The following is a 12,341-nucleotide window of genomic DNA, read 5'->3' on the forward strand; positions in this document are numbered from 1 at the left end:
ATACACGTCTCGTGCAAGCTTCCATCCTAGTTTACATTTCTCCGTTGTGGTGGATACACTTTCGATTTCGTCATTCGGCCAACTTCCGATACCGCTTCCTCGTTACATAGACTCCATCCCAAAGGCGCCCAGCACAACACTCATTCATCATGCCATTCCTCAACGGGTCCGAATCGATCACCGAGAAACCTGCCTTTGAGAAGCTCGTGGGGGACCTTAGCTCTGCGCTAGGCCCAAGCTCAGGCCTGGATTCTAGAGATGTCGATCCCATAGAGATACAACTGTTGATGGAGAAATATGTCTCGAATTCAGATGAATGGGCTTCATATGCGTTGGGCGACGCGAGTAGGACATACACACGGAATCTTATTGATGAGGGAAATGGCAAGAGTAACTTGGTATGGCAATTGTCACCCCTCAACGATTGCTTGGCTGACTCGTTCAGCTGATTCTCGTATGGAGCCCTGGGAAAGGGAGTACGATTCATGACCATGCCAACGCACACTGCGTGATGAAGGTACGTTCTCTTTGATTTGACAGATAGGTAGAAGCTAATTTGGAATAGGTCCTAAAAGGCAAACTGCAAGAAGATCTATACTCATGGCCCGACCAAGAGCAGATCGAGAATGGCCAAAGTTCACCACCACAGCTCACCAAGCAAACAACCTATGGCGAAAACCAGGTCACCTACATGTCTGACAAGCTTGGTCTGCATCGGATATCCAATCCAGACCAGGACAACTTTGCTATCTCACTTCATCGTATGTAATCTTTTGTGAAAATGAATGGAGCCACGGCTAATTGATCAGTTTACACACCACCCAACGCCGCAATCCATGGATTTGGCATTTACGATGAACGAACTGGCAAGGCCAGGCACATCAAACAGACCAACTATTATTCGTTTCGCGGTCAGCGGCTCGATGATGGACAGAAGTAGTCTTGTCAATACCCTTTATCATTAACGCTACATTGTGGGGGGTGTTCACCTTGTACGTTACCTAAGGCTTGGAAACTCTCTTCTGACAGCTAAGACTGTTCCTTTCGGATACCCCCCTTTGTACTTTATGTTCAATTACATATTCTTTTCAGTCGACCTGTACTTCGTATTGAAAGGCGTTCTGCACGGTGAATGGCAAATGCAAGCCCCTTTCTGACATGTCATTTACTGGGATCTTCTTGGATTTATATACTTTTTTTTGCTTTTGGTCATAACTCTATCAGAAGAACAGCCACTCATCTGTAAGCCCGTTTGCTCTACATGAAAGCCTCGACATTCAGCTCCAGTGTACTGACTGGGTACTTCAACTCGTACTTCTCGAGCACAGTAGGGTGCAGAATACCGAACGAGCCAATAACCTGGTCCTTGCCGCCAATACGGACGTGGATGGAAGCAGCGTGGCCGGGGAAGTAGGTGGGATCTACACAGTTAGAAAATCTTCTAGTCGGGTTTGAGGGGGTACACACCGTCTAGTTCCTTGATATAGTACGAGTCGCCCGTGGCGGTCTCGCCCTCGGCGAGGAAGTCGGTCTTAAGCATGGCCATGATACGATCAAGAAGACCGTGGACAATCTCGAATCCACTAGTCTTACCGTAAAAGGCAGCAGCAAAGTGTCTCTCGTTACGGCTCTTGCGCTCCAGAGACAGATCCTTGAAGGCAACATCGCTGACCTCGAAGATCTTCATGGGAACTGAGTGGTGCTTGTTCTCACGGATGGTCTTGAGCAGACCTGGGAGCAGGCTGGTACGGACAACCTGGAACTCAAGAGTCTTGGGGTTCGCCAGCTTGACAGCGGTGTTTCCGTCATCCTTGCGGTTCAACCAGCCAAAGTTCTCATCATGCGAACACAAAATCAACGGCAACACCTCTGACCAACCGGCCATGGCAGTCTCCACACGAACAATGTCGGAAAGCTTGTTGATGGGGAGAGGTTGAGCGACTGTGCCGGAGATATCGGGGAACGCGCGGGGCAGCGAGTTGAAGCCGTAGGCAATGGCCACATCCTCCATGATATCACACTGGTGGAGAACATCGGCACGGGTTGGAGGGATTTCCACGTCGATGATGTCTGAGGAAGTGGTCGAAGGCTTGGCGCGGAAGGCCATCTTTGTGAGAAGAGTACAGATCTCGGCGGCGCTGAGGCTCAAGCCACAGCACTGGTTGATGTACGAGACTTCAGCCTGAGCGGTGCGGGGAGCGATGTCGGGGGTCACGCGAGTCTCCTTGTTGTGCTCAGACACAATCTGGACGGGCTCGATGGTGAACGGCTCCAAGGTATATTGGGAGAACATAGTGACCATCATCTTGCTCACAATATCCAGCTTTGTCTTATCGAGGGCTGTGACCTCAATCAAAACATTGGTGGTGTCCAGGCTGATCTTCGAGCGATCACCGTTGATAATGGGTGGCAGAGAGCAAACAGTCCGGTTGGAGTCGTAGATGACTGGATAGACTGGAGAGTCACGAATGATGTGCAGGTACTTGCCCAACTGCTGGTGCTTCTCGTAGAAGTTCATCAATTCCTCGCCATCCATCTCCTGAGTCTGGTTCAATGGGGTAAACTTGATGTCCTTGGGAGGGAGAGCCTCATAAGTGAAGGGACCCTTCACAGTGTCCAAATCGTGGGTACCGATTGAAACAAGGGTCCGTTGCCGGGCCAAGTTCTGGTGGAGCTTGTCTTGGAGAGCAATGAAGGAGGCATAACGAGCCTGGTCGAACTTGATGTTCCGTAGAATAGCACCAGCGACGTAGGGTCTGATTTTCGTGGTCTATTTTGGTCAGTGAGCTCCTCCACCTGAGCAGAGTAGGTGTTGAAGTACTGACATCTTCCTTGACAATAATCTGCTCCATCTGTGCTGGCTGAGTCAACTTGTACTCGGGCAGGGGGTTCCGGCCCAGGAAGATGTTCAACATGAGCGCAATGCCCTCGAAGCACAGCAAGTCATATCTAATCTCCTCTTAGTTTGGGTTCTTCCATTTGTTCTCTTCAGATGTCACGCGTACCGGTTGGCGGGGATCTCGATTTTGAGTTGCGGAGGTTCTTGCTTTCCATCGACGATAGGGCGGTCTGAGTTTGTAGTCTGAAAAGGTCAGCATTGGTTATGTATGATCGGGTTTCGGAGGATGTACATCTTCGTCGAGCTCAATTCCTATTCAAAGTCAGTCATGCCCCGCAAGGATTTCCCAGCCAACCCACCAAATTCGAAACACAGCTCATCAAACTCCTCCGTAGTATACCTGCAGCGAGGTCAGTAGAGTTCAATGACAAAATCTAGAGACGTACTCTCGACCCAACTCTTGGAAAAGAGCGGCCTTGTCGACCGAGATGGTGGGCATGGTGGGGGTTGCGAATTCTGGTGTCAATCAGCGAAATGTCCGGTAAGCCAGAGCGAAACCAAAGTAGGCGACTCCGACAGAATATAGGGAAAGCCCTTACAGAAATTCAGGAAGTAGTGATCGGTGCACAAAGGCTTGGATGACTCTTGCGCTGGTGGAAATTCTGCCCGCAAGCCACCACCGCCACAGATTCCCCCCTCTTTTGTGACGGTGGTATCGGTATGGTAATTCCCCTCCATATTCAAAAGTTTATGCGCACACCGCCAGTATGTAATTTACACCAGTAAACACTCAAAGCTCGACTTGCCCTGCTCCGGTTACTGCATCATCGAAGGGGGCTTATTTTCTTTTCTCTTTACGAACTTGTATCAAATCTATTAATTTGCTGTTGATCAAGGTACTCTTCAATTGTCGAGGTATGCTTCTGCTGAAGGTGTCCATGCGGCCCAAAACCCCACCCTCACTCTACCACCATCCATCCCCTTGCCATCTCGCGAAGTCGGAACTAATCCTTATCAGCCATCCCATTGCCTCCTACACCTTCTCTGCCGAATCGCTGTCAGGTCCAACACCACCCTCTTCCCTTTCAGGACCGGACTCGTCGCGTATCCTTAATACATATCCAAATCCACAATGGAGGGCCAGAATGAGAACGATGAGCTCTACCCCATCGCCGTGCTCATTGACGAGTTGAAGGTAGGCCTCCCTCCAGTCGTGCAGACAATATTGAGCTCACATTTCTTTAGCACGATGATGTCCTTCTCAGACTCAATGCCATTCACCGTCTATCCACGATCGCGCTTGCACTTGGGCCCGACCGAACCCGGGAGGAGCTCATCCCATTTCTTGATGGTTTGTCCAGCCTTCAATCGCCTAGCACCCCCGTCTAACAATGATAGATTCCGTCGAGGACGAGGACGAAGTTTTGACTGCGCTGAGTGAAGAGCTGGGTAATTTTACAGAATATGTTGGGGGCCCAGAACACGGGCACGTGTTGCTCTCCCCGCTGGAGAATTTGGCGGCTATCGAGGAGCCGTTGGTGCGGGAAAAGGTACCACACCAGCTGAAAGTTTTTGAGGCGCATGCTGACGTTTCAGGCCGTTGAATCTCTCAACAAGGTATGCGAGCAGCTCTCGGAGAGCCAAGTTGAGGAGTATTTTGTCCCGCTAGTCCTCCGCTTGTCAAAGGCAGACTGGTTCACCTCGAAGGTCTCTGCGACTGGTCTTTACTCCACACCATACAAGAAGTCTACTGCGGCGTTGCAACAGAGCCTCCAAACGCATTTTGGAACTCTGGTACACGATGAAACCCCGATGGTGCGGCGACAGGCGGCCAACAATCTGGCCAAGTTTGTCAAGGAAATGCAAAGCCAGGTCGTCATCGATGAAATAATTCCCCTCTTCCAATACTTGGCGAGCGATGATCAGGACAGCGTCCGTCTGCTTACAGTTGACATTCTTATTGCGATTGCGGAGGAAATTCCCAAAGAACAGCAACCCAGCCATGGCGTCTTGTTGACATCTCTGCGGAATCTCTTTGAGGATAAGAGCTGGAGAGTCCGATACATGGTTGCCGATCGATATGAAAAGGTACATTGCCTTTGCCGAATTTCAGACTATTGGGCGACGCTAATGTATGCAGATCGCCAAAGCTGTCCACGAAGAGGTTGTCACCCGTGACATGGTGCCTGCCTTTGTCAAGCTCCTCAAAGATACAGAGGCCGAGGTTCGCACCGCAATTGCTGGCCAAATTCCTGGTATGATACCTCAATGATGTATAGTTGATACCTGACTAACACATTCAGGCTTCTGCCATTTGATCGACCGCGACACACTCCTCAATGAGATCATGACCAGCGTTGAAGACCTTGTCTCTGACCCCTCTCAGCACGTCCGGGCTTCCCTCGGTACTCAAATCAGCGGGCTCGCGCCTATCCTGGGCAAGGAGGAGTAAGTATCCTGCCTATCTGCTCTCAATAACTATACTGACCGTCCAGGACTATCGCCCACCTACTCCCCATGTTCCTCCAGATGCTTAAGGATGAATTCCCCGACGTCCGACTCCACATCATCTCGAAGCTCGAGCAAGTCAACAAAGGTAGGCGTCCTTGGTTTTTTTCTTTAATGTATGTCTTCTAACCTTTTATAGTCATTGGTATCCAGCTTCTCTCCCAGTCTCTTCTTCCCGCCATTGTTCAACTGGCCGAGGATAAGCAATGGCGTGTTCGCCTTGCTATCATTGAATATATTCCACTCCTTGCCAGTCAACTTGGAGTCGAGTTCTTTGACGAGCAGCTGAGCGATCTTTGCATGGGCTGGCTCGGAGACACTGTCTTCTCCATCCGAGAAGCTGCCACTGAGAACTTGAAGAAACTGACAGAGGTATTCGGCGTGGAGTGGTCAAAAGCTTCTATCATTCCCAAGGTGATGGCCATGGGTCAACACCCTAACTATCTTTACCGCATGACGACGTGCTTTGCCGTTTCTGTAAGTTTTCTCCCTTACTAAATCGATCAATGCTAATTATCAGACTCTCACTCCCGTTGTCAACCTCGAAATTATTGAGAACTCTCTCCTCCCTATCCTGGAACGCCTAGTGACAGATGAAATCCCCAACATCCGCTTCAACGTCGCCAAGTCCTACGCCGTTCTCATCGCCACACTGCGTCGTCTGCCGGCCGATAAGACCTTGGTTGAGGTGGAGAAGTCCGAAGAACCTATCGCGCCATCACCCCAGAGCCTGGAGTTGATTCAGACAAGGGTTGTGCCCAGCCTGGAGAAGTTGCAGGAGGATGACGATGTGGATGTCCGATACTTTGCTACGACTGCTGGTGGCAATCAGGATGAGATGCAGACCTCTCCTTAGACTATGCACTTGTTCGGCCAATGCCCAACAAGGCATCCTATCAGGTTAAAGAATAACCAAGCGTCCTTTTCTTTCAGGCGTTTTTAATGTAGAGGTTTTACATAACGTTTAGCCAGGGTAGGTAGTCAAAAGCAAATGCGCAACTCAAGACCTTCGGTGCATGTAAACCCATATAGCACATGCATACTAGACAGTAAAAATAGGGCTTTAAGCTAGCCCAGGGGGGCTGGACCTCTACGTAGGACTCCAGGGCTTTTGCGATTCATTTGTCAGCAAAATGCGACTCCCCTGGGGCCGGTCCAGGGAGGGGGGCCCGGGGCATCCATGCACATCCATCCATGGTTGGACTACTTACTTTTCAAATATCAACATCCTAAACATGCTTTTTTGAACCGCGCTTCATCTCACCGGCATGTCAATTGACTTGTGATTCTACAGAAACCCTCATTTAGATCATTCTTCAGTCGCCATGTCGTGGCCGTACCAGTTCATTTCTCTCTCCAAAGATGACATGCTGCATCGCAGGGAGCTGCTTGATCTTCGAGGGTATTACGCACAATGGTCAATTGTTGTGGTCATCGTCGCCATTCGAATTTTTCGCTTTGCTACGAGATCAACCGTTAAGCGGGATGGCCTGGTTTCTGGAAAGACCCGACAGTATCTTGTCTGCGGGCTGTGGCTACTATGGCTTTCAGGCCTTTCGATATGGAACAGTGGTAATGGTATGTCTTCGACCCCGGTGGGTTTGAGGAACGAGCTAACATACCAGACTACCTCCATTTGACCAAAGCATTGGGCCAAGTTGGCCTGTCCCAACTGCCACTGCAGGTTCTGATGTCTCCAGCATACATCTCTCAACCGGCAGCCTCATCTGTACTGTCCCTTCTGACCGGTATCCCTCAGCCAGTGTTGACACCGTACCACCGTCTCTTTGGTCGGGCGGTTGTCTCTCTTCTGTTGGCTCACGCCGCGCTGTATACGCTGTTCTTCGTGCAATCCAGCCATCCTGAATTTGGTGTATTGCTCTTCAAGCGAGTCCAAGACTTAGACGTCCAATGTGGCCTGGTCGCGATATTCTCTGCGGTGCTGCTTGTTCTCTTCATGCGACCTGCTTCCCAGAGGAAGGGACTCCAAACTTGGCTTGTTCAAGGAACCTTTCAAGAACGCAGGAAGATGTTTTATTTCGGTCATGTGTCTTTGGTGGTATTATTGTGTATTGCGGCTTACTCCCATGTTAGGCAGGCGCAGAAGTACATTCTGCAGACTTTAGCAGCTTCTGTGCTTAATTGGGTGTGCTCTTGGGCGCTATGTTAGTGTTAGCTGAGGAAATATAACATGCATAATAGTTCTTTTTTAAAAGAATTCCCTTGGTCCGCATCTTAATATTGGCTCTGGTGATGTTATATATAAGCTTATGTAGCATGAATCTCATTCATCCATTCATGGGGGAAAATAGCTTAGTCTAATGCCTTACTTACTTCCAAGGTTCCATCAAACAATAACTTGTGATATATTATTTCGTTTTGTACTTCTTGTTTCTGAGAGGATATCGACCTACATGTATGAAATTTAACCCCTTTCCCCCCCCCCCCCCCTTAGTGATAGAAGCAACAAAAAGTGAGTATGTAGAGAGATCAAGGGGTACAAATTATATTGTGTACATACATAGTTAGTTCACATGAACTAGTTATGTACTCTTTTGATGTATACTCGAAAGTAGACAGATCTACTACTGCTTCATGGGTTAAAAATCTTTCTACCAACCAATATTTGAACGATATTCTTGGTTTTCTGTAACACGATGTACATCATTGTAGTCAAAGCACTTTGGTGACACGTATATGAATAGATTATGGCGTACCTCCCCTGCAGCCGGGCAACGCCACATACTAGTAGATTGGCCCCTTCAGGGAATTGGGGGCCACACAAATAAAATCGCCATATTATAATATTATTGATAGTCTTTGTCTTTTAAACCCTTGTAACGGTTCATAGTTAACTAGTTAGATTGTGACGATTACGTTAGAAAGGCTTGGCGGATAAGTTTAATAGCCCGAGGTCAACTCTAGACTCATGGAAACCCTCCTTAAGACCTAGTCTCGCTCTCCTTCTTCATGCCTCTCCCCAATGGCAGCATGCGCATCCAACGGTTGATTGTATTACTTGCGATCGGTGTTCTTGCCTGTCTTTCTATCGTACTACTACGATCATCGAACCCTCCAAAGCAGCAGCCCATAGATTTGCCTCCTCCCGAACCGATACAACACCCTCAGCTCCATGCGGGGCAGAACACATACCTCCCCGAGAAGGAACACCCGATCACGCGTCTGATTGGAAATGCTCAACACGATTTCAATCATGCGCAGTCACGGCAATCAAAAACCCTGGTCGAGGCCGTGAGTGAATACCAGCGCCGCTATAATATGCACCCGCCGCCATTTTTCGACAAGTGGTTCGAGTTTGCCAAGTCAAGAAATGTACAGCTCGTCGATGATTTCGACTCCATCTACCACACCCTCCTCCCCTTTTGGGGTGTGAAACCTAGGACGATTCGCGAACGGGCGCGCGAGACACTCGGATTTGACAATGCGGTGCTGGGTGTTCTGATTCGCGACGGTAAGGTGTCCTTAACGGATGGAGGGGGTGACGACCGCAAGTGGCAGCGAGACGCCACAGCCGGTATGATGGCTGCTTTTGTGAAATACCTGCCCGACATGGACCTAGTGTTCAACACTCACGACGAGCCGCGCGTGATCCTTCCTAGCGAAGACCTCCAGCGATTGGTGCAGAAAGCCAAGGACTTCGCTATCCCAGCAGCGTTCAAGAAAACCCCGACCAATGCGTGGTCCCCACGTGCTTCAGACCTAAACAAAGGCGACCGCATCGACGAGGTGCGCACCACTCGTTTCAACCGCTTCGCACACCAACCGACCTGGACAAACTCCCGAGTATCTTGTCCGGTTGATAGCCCATCGCGCTCACTCGACGAAAATCCCCCCGACGACGTTGATCCCTATGCGTATGGCGAACTCGGGTTCATCTACAACACCACGGCAGCCTCTGACATCTGCAATACCCCCTCTCTCCGCCATACATACGGATTCTTCGACCGACCCAACGCCTTTGATGTCGTCCACGATCTGTTCCCCGTCTTCTCGCAGAGCAAGATCTCCAGCTTCCAGGACATTATTTACCCGAGTCCCTGGTACTGGGCCGACAAGGTCCCCTACGATACTGAAAAAGACTATGCATGGGAGGCCAAATCCGACCGAATGTACTGGCGTGGCTCTACAACCGGTGGTTTTTCGCGCGCGGGTGGCTGGCGCCGACAGCATCGGCAGCAATTTGTCGACAACGTCAACGCCTTAGGCACCACCAAAGTTCTCGCTCACCAGGGGGACAGTTGGGTTTCACAGGTCACCAACCGGGACGCCTATCGTGATTCCTTCGATGTCAAGTTCACGCTTATCGGCCAGTGCGACCCGGACGACTGCAATGCGCAGACTGAATACTTTGGGGTGTTCAAGCAGGCTGGGCAACAAGATGCGTGGGCGCACAAGTTCCTAGTCGACATTGACGGCAATGCTTTTAGCGGGCGCTTCCACGCTTTCTTGCATAGCAACAGCTTTGTCTACAAGATTGCTATCTTCCGCGAATGGCACGACGAGTGGCTGAAGCCCTGGGTACATTACGTCCCTCTCAGCTTAAAAGGCAACGAGTACGTTGAGAGCATGCGATACTTTACCTCAGAGGAAGAGGGCAAAAAGGCCGCTCTTCAAATCGCCAAGCAGGGCCAGACCTGGGCACAGCAGACCCTACGAAATGAAGATCTGGAGGTTTGGTTCTTCCGGTTACTCCTTGAGTAAGTACCTCGTCATTCTATAAGAGAATTCTGCTAACTTGCTCACTTTTCAGGTATGGTCGCTTGGTAGACGACAACCGTGAACAACTAGGATTCGTTCTTTGATCTGTATATATTCCTTCGACGAGATGATGGCTTTTTGTTTTTGGACTTCTGTTAATACCCCCTTTCCCTTGGACTGTTTTCTACCAATAATATTTGTGCATGTGGAGGCGGCGTTCGGTCTTCCACAGATTGGGAAAAGCTGTAAACTGCCTACAATTTACAGCATAATATGATTGCATTCTAATATTCCTGAATTTGTATCGTGATTATCTTGATTATTATCTAAATTACATATGTGGGTATGGATACTCTGTACCTGCATAACTACATGTAGGTACCCGCGTCGACCCTGGAGGTCCCCAGGGGGCATTTTATATCGCTGACTCAGGTGTGACGCTACCTGTGGACCTCGGGAGCTCCGTTTGCCCCAGCTCTAGATTTATTCCAAGGTTACTGACTTCATCTCCCTCCTTCAACACATGATTTCAATATGGGCAAATCCCTATCCCGTGCCTTGATTGGCGCGGCTGTCTTTGTCTACGGCTTCTTTACAGTTATTCTTTACGGCCTCATTGCCTTGGCGAAAGGCACATACTTCAAAAGCCCCACTGAAAGCGAGAAACAAGACCTACAGCTTGGTGAGCTTTGTATTCACCATCACGAAAGTTCTTTGCTGACTCTCCAGCTCGCGCGAGACTGTGGGATTTATCAAAAGTCTTCAAAGGTCTCTCTCACAACATTCTAACCTTGCAGAGCGGATTCAAGTTCCACTTCGTCAGTAACGATATCCCGAACACACCGGAAACCATCAATTCCGATAAACCATTGGTCATCTTCATCCACGGATTCCCCGATAGCTGGGCGATTTGGCGACACATTATCAGAAACCCTGCTCTGCAAGAGGCCGTTTCACTTGTTGCGATTGACCTTCCCGGATACGGAGGAACAGAGAGCCTGGAAGAATATAATGCAACAAATGTATTGGAGAAATTGACAGAGTTGATCGTCACCCTGCGGACCCAGTATGGTGTGGACACAGGCAACGAAAGCAATAAGAAGAGAACCATAATTGTCGCCCATGATTGGGGTTGTGTCTTGTCCATGCGTCTCGCTGCCGAAGCTCCGTCTCTGGCACATCGGTTCATCCTGTCCAACGGACCATCAGTATGTCAGAACACCGGTGAATATCCTATCTCAACTAACGATTCAGATGAAATTGGTTGAATCCAATATCCGCCGTCTGCTTTTCTCGGCCAATAAGTCGCTCGGTAACGCCTGGCGTTCACCACTGCACTCCCGCGTCCCGCTGATGCAAGCACTCAGAACCCTCACCCCTCTCGCCCGCCAGCTTGTTCTATCCGGCTATATCTTTGCCATGCAGCTCCCAACGCCAATTGTCTACTATCTCCTATCCGGAGGCAACCAGTCACTGTTGAGAAGTTGCCACCTCACCTCGTACAACAAGGACGAATATACCCCCCTCGACGTGGCCAACAGCATGGCTAGCACCATGGGTCCGTCCGCCGCAGAATCGGATACTAAGACTCCCAGCGGTGATGCCTATCCCGCCAGCCTCAGCGAGCGCGCGTTCGCACATGTCATGCACATGGCGGCTTATTACCGTGATCGGGCGGCGACGGCGCGCTGGGTCAAGTCCATTGAGACGGTTGCTAGCTTGCACAGCATTGCACCCGGAAAGCGACTGGCGAGCAGCGGTGCTGGGCTGTTTGATGAAGGTCCCCCGGGCGCTCTCAAGGCTAGCGCGACCATTTTCTGGGGCAAGGATGATATTGCTCTTGACCAGAGGATCTGCCTTGATGGAATGGGTGATTACTTGGTGCAGGGATCCCAGATCGTGCTGCTTCCCCGTACTGGGCATTGGACTCCGCTTGAACGTGAGAGCGGCGCAGCTTTGATCAAGGCTGTTGAATGGGCTGCTCAAGGTGAAGAAGGGGATATTGAGACGGTCATCGCTGAATCCTACCCTGGTGTCGAGGTCACTTTTTCACGATAAACATAGGCAATAAGTTGGACAATTTTGATATTCAACGTTATCCTAATGCGGGGGGCAACTCGATCCAAAGCGGTTAGGGTGAAGGTTGATGTTTCACTTAGACCATGTTAGACCACTTAGAGAAGATGGATTCAATGTATATTTTATGAGATAAAAACAGAGCACATAGAATGTAGAATACATAAAGTATTGAAGAGAAGGGAAGAAATTATATCAG

At 49.8% G+C, this 12,341-nt stretch overlaps 6 protein-coding genes across 6 annotated transcripts; 5 read left to right on the top strand and 1 right to left on the bottom strand.

Moving 5' to 3' along the window:
- Window positions 1-149: 149 nt before the first annotated feature.
- Window positions 150-940, top strand: N7471_004791 (putative cysteine dioxygenase Cdo1; the record flags this gene model as incomplete). The annotated part of the gene is made up of 4 exons (XM_057277510.1): window positions 150-398; window positions 446-517; window positions 566-761; window positions 810-940. 4 exons carry the CDS (start codon window positions 150-152, stop codon window positions 938-940), a joined length of 648 nt encoding a protein of 215 aa, XP_057137120.1.
- A 171-nt stretch (window positions 941-1,111) lies between these two features.
- N7471_004792 (phenylalanine--tRNA ligase subunit beta) lies at window positions 1,112-3,355 on the bottom strand. Its single transcript, XM_057277511.1, has 7 exons — window positions 3,286-3,355; window positions 3,199-3,239; window positions 3,132-3,151; window positions 3,006-3,082; window positions 2,826-2,949; window positions 1,468-2,770; window positions 1,112-1,421 (listed from the first exon to the last, which is right to left on the bottom strand). Exons 1-7 carry the CDS (start codon window positions 3,336-3,338, stop codon window positions 1,258-1,260), a joined length of 1,782 nt encoding a protein of 593 aa, XP_057137121.1. The 5' UTR covers window positions 3,339-3,355; the 3' UTR covers window positions 1,112-1,257.
- A 616-nt stretch (window positions 3,356-3,971) lies between these two features.
- N7471_004793 (protein phosphatase 2A structural subunit TPD3) lies at window positions 3,972-6,203 on the top strand (the record flags this gene model as incomplete). Its single annotated transcript, XM_057277512.1, has 9 exons — window positions 3,972-4,034; window positions 4,085-4,190; window positions 4,238-4,389; window positions 4,436-4,927; window positions 4,980-5,094; window positions 5,143-5,287; window positions 5,335-5,435; window positions 5,487-5,824; window positions 5,868-6,203. The coding sequence occupies 9 exons, from the start codon at window positions 3,972-3,974 to the stop codon at window positions 6,201-6,203; spliced, it is 1,848 nt and encodes a 615-aa protein (XP_057137122.1).
- Window positions 6,204-6,547: 344 nt separating this feature from the next.
- On the top strand, window positions 6,548-7,562 carry N7471_004794 (ferric reductase-like transmembrane domain-containing protein). Its single transcript, XM_057277513.1, has 2 exons — window positions 6,548-6,925; window positions 6,973-7,562. Exons 1-2 carry the CDS (start codon window positions 6,673-6,675, stop codon window positions 7,515-7,517), a joined length of 798 nt encoding a protein of 265 aa, XP_057137123.1. The 5' UTR covers window positions 6,548-6,672; the 3' UTR covers window positions 7,518-7,562.
- A 755-nt stretch (window positions 7,563-8,317) lies between these two features.
- Window positions 8,318-10,170, top strand: N7471_004795 (putative capsule-associated protein CAP1; the record flags this gene model as incomplete). The annotated part of the gene is made up of 2 exons (XM_057277514.1): window positions 8,318-10,065; window positions 10,119-10,170. 2 exons carry the CDS (start codon window positions 8,318-8,320, stop codon window positions 10,168-10,170), a joined length of 1,800 nt encoding a protein of 599 aa, XP_057137124.1.
- Window positions 10,171-10,600: 430 nt separating this feature from the next.
- Window positions 10,601-12,124, top strand: N7471_004796 (uncharacterized protein; the record flags this gene model as incomplete). Its single annotated transcript, XM_057277515.1, has 3 exons — window positions 10,601-10,748; window positions 10,796-11,274; window positions 11,321-12,124. The coding sequence occupies 3 exons, from the start codon at window positions 10,601-10,603 to the stop codon at window positions 12,122-12,124; spliced, it is 1,431 nt and encodes a 476-aa protein (XP_057137125.1).
- Between the last annotated feature and the right edge of the window lie 217 nt (window positions 12,125-12,341).

This window comes from Penicillium samsonianum (assembly GCF_028829775.1).
Source record: "Penicillium samsonianum strain IBT 33392 chromosome Unknown utg000003l_segment0_segment0, whole genome shotgun sequence".
In the NCBI taxonomy this organism is placed as follows: Eukaryota; Fungi; Ascomycota; class Eurotiomycetes; order Eurotiales; family Aspergillaceae; genus Penicillium; species Penicillium samsonianum.

Excerpts from the sequence above, each read along its gene's own strand:
- N7471_004794 (XM_057277513.1), top strand. The coding sequence starts at position 6,673 with ATGTCGTGGCCGTACCAGTTCATTTCTCTCTCCAAAGATGACATGCTG. Across the intron at positions 6,926-6,972 it reads GATATGGAACAGTGGTAATG|ACTACCTCCATTTGACCAAA; the intron begins GTATGTCTTCGA and ends CTAACATACCAG.
- N7471_004792 (XM_057277511.1), bottom strand. The coding sequence starts at position 3,338 with ATGCCCACCATCTCGGTCGACAAGGCCGCTCTTTTCCAAGAGTTGGGT. Across the intron at positions 2,950-3,005 it reads ATCGAGATCCCCGCCAACCG|ATATGACTTGCTGTGCTTCG; the intron begins GTACGCGTGACA and ends AGAGGAGATTAG. Across the intron at positions 2,771-2,825 it reads AGATTATTGTCAAGGAAGAT|ACCACGAAAATCAGACCCTA; the intron begins GTCAGTACTTCA and ends TGACCAAAATAG.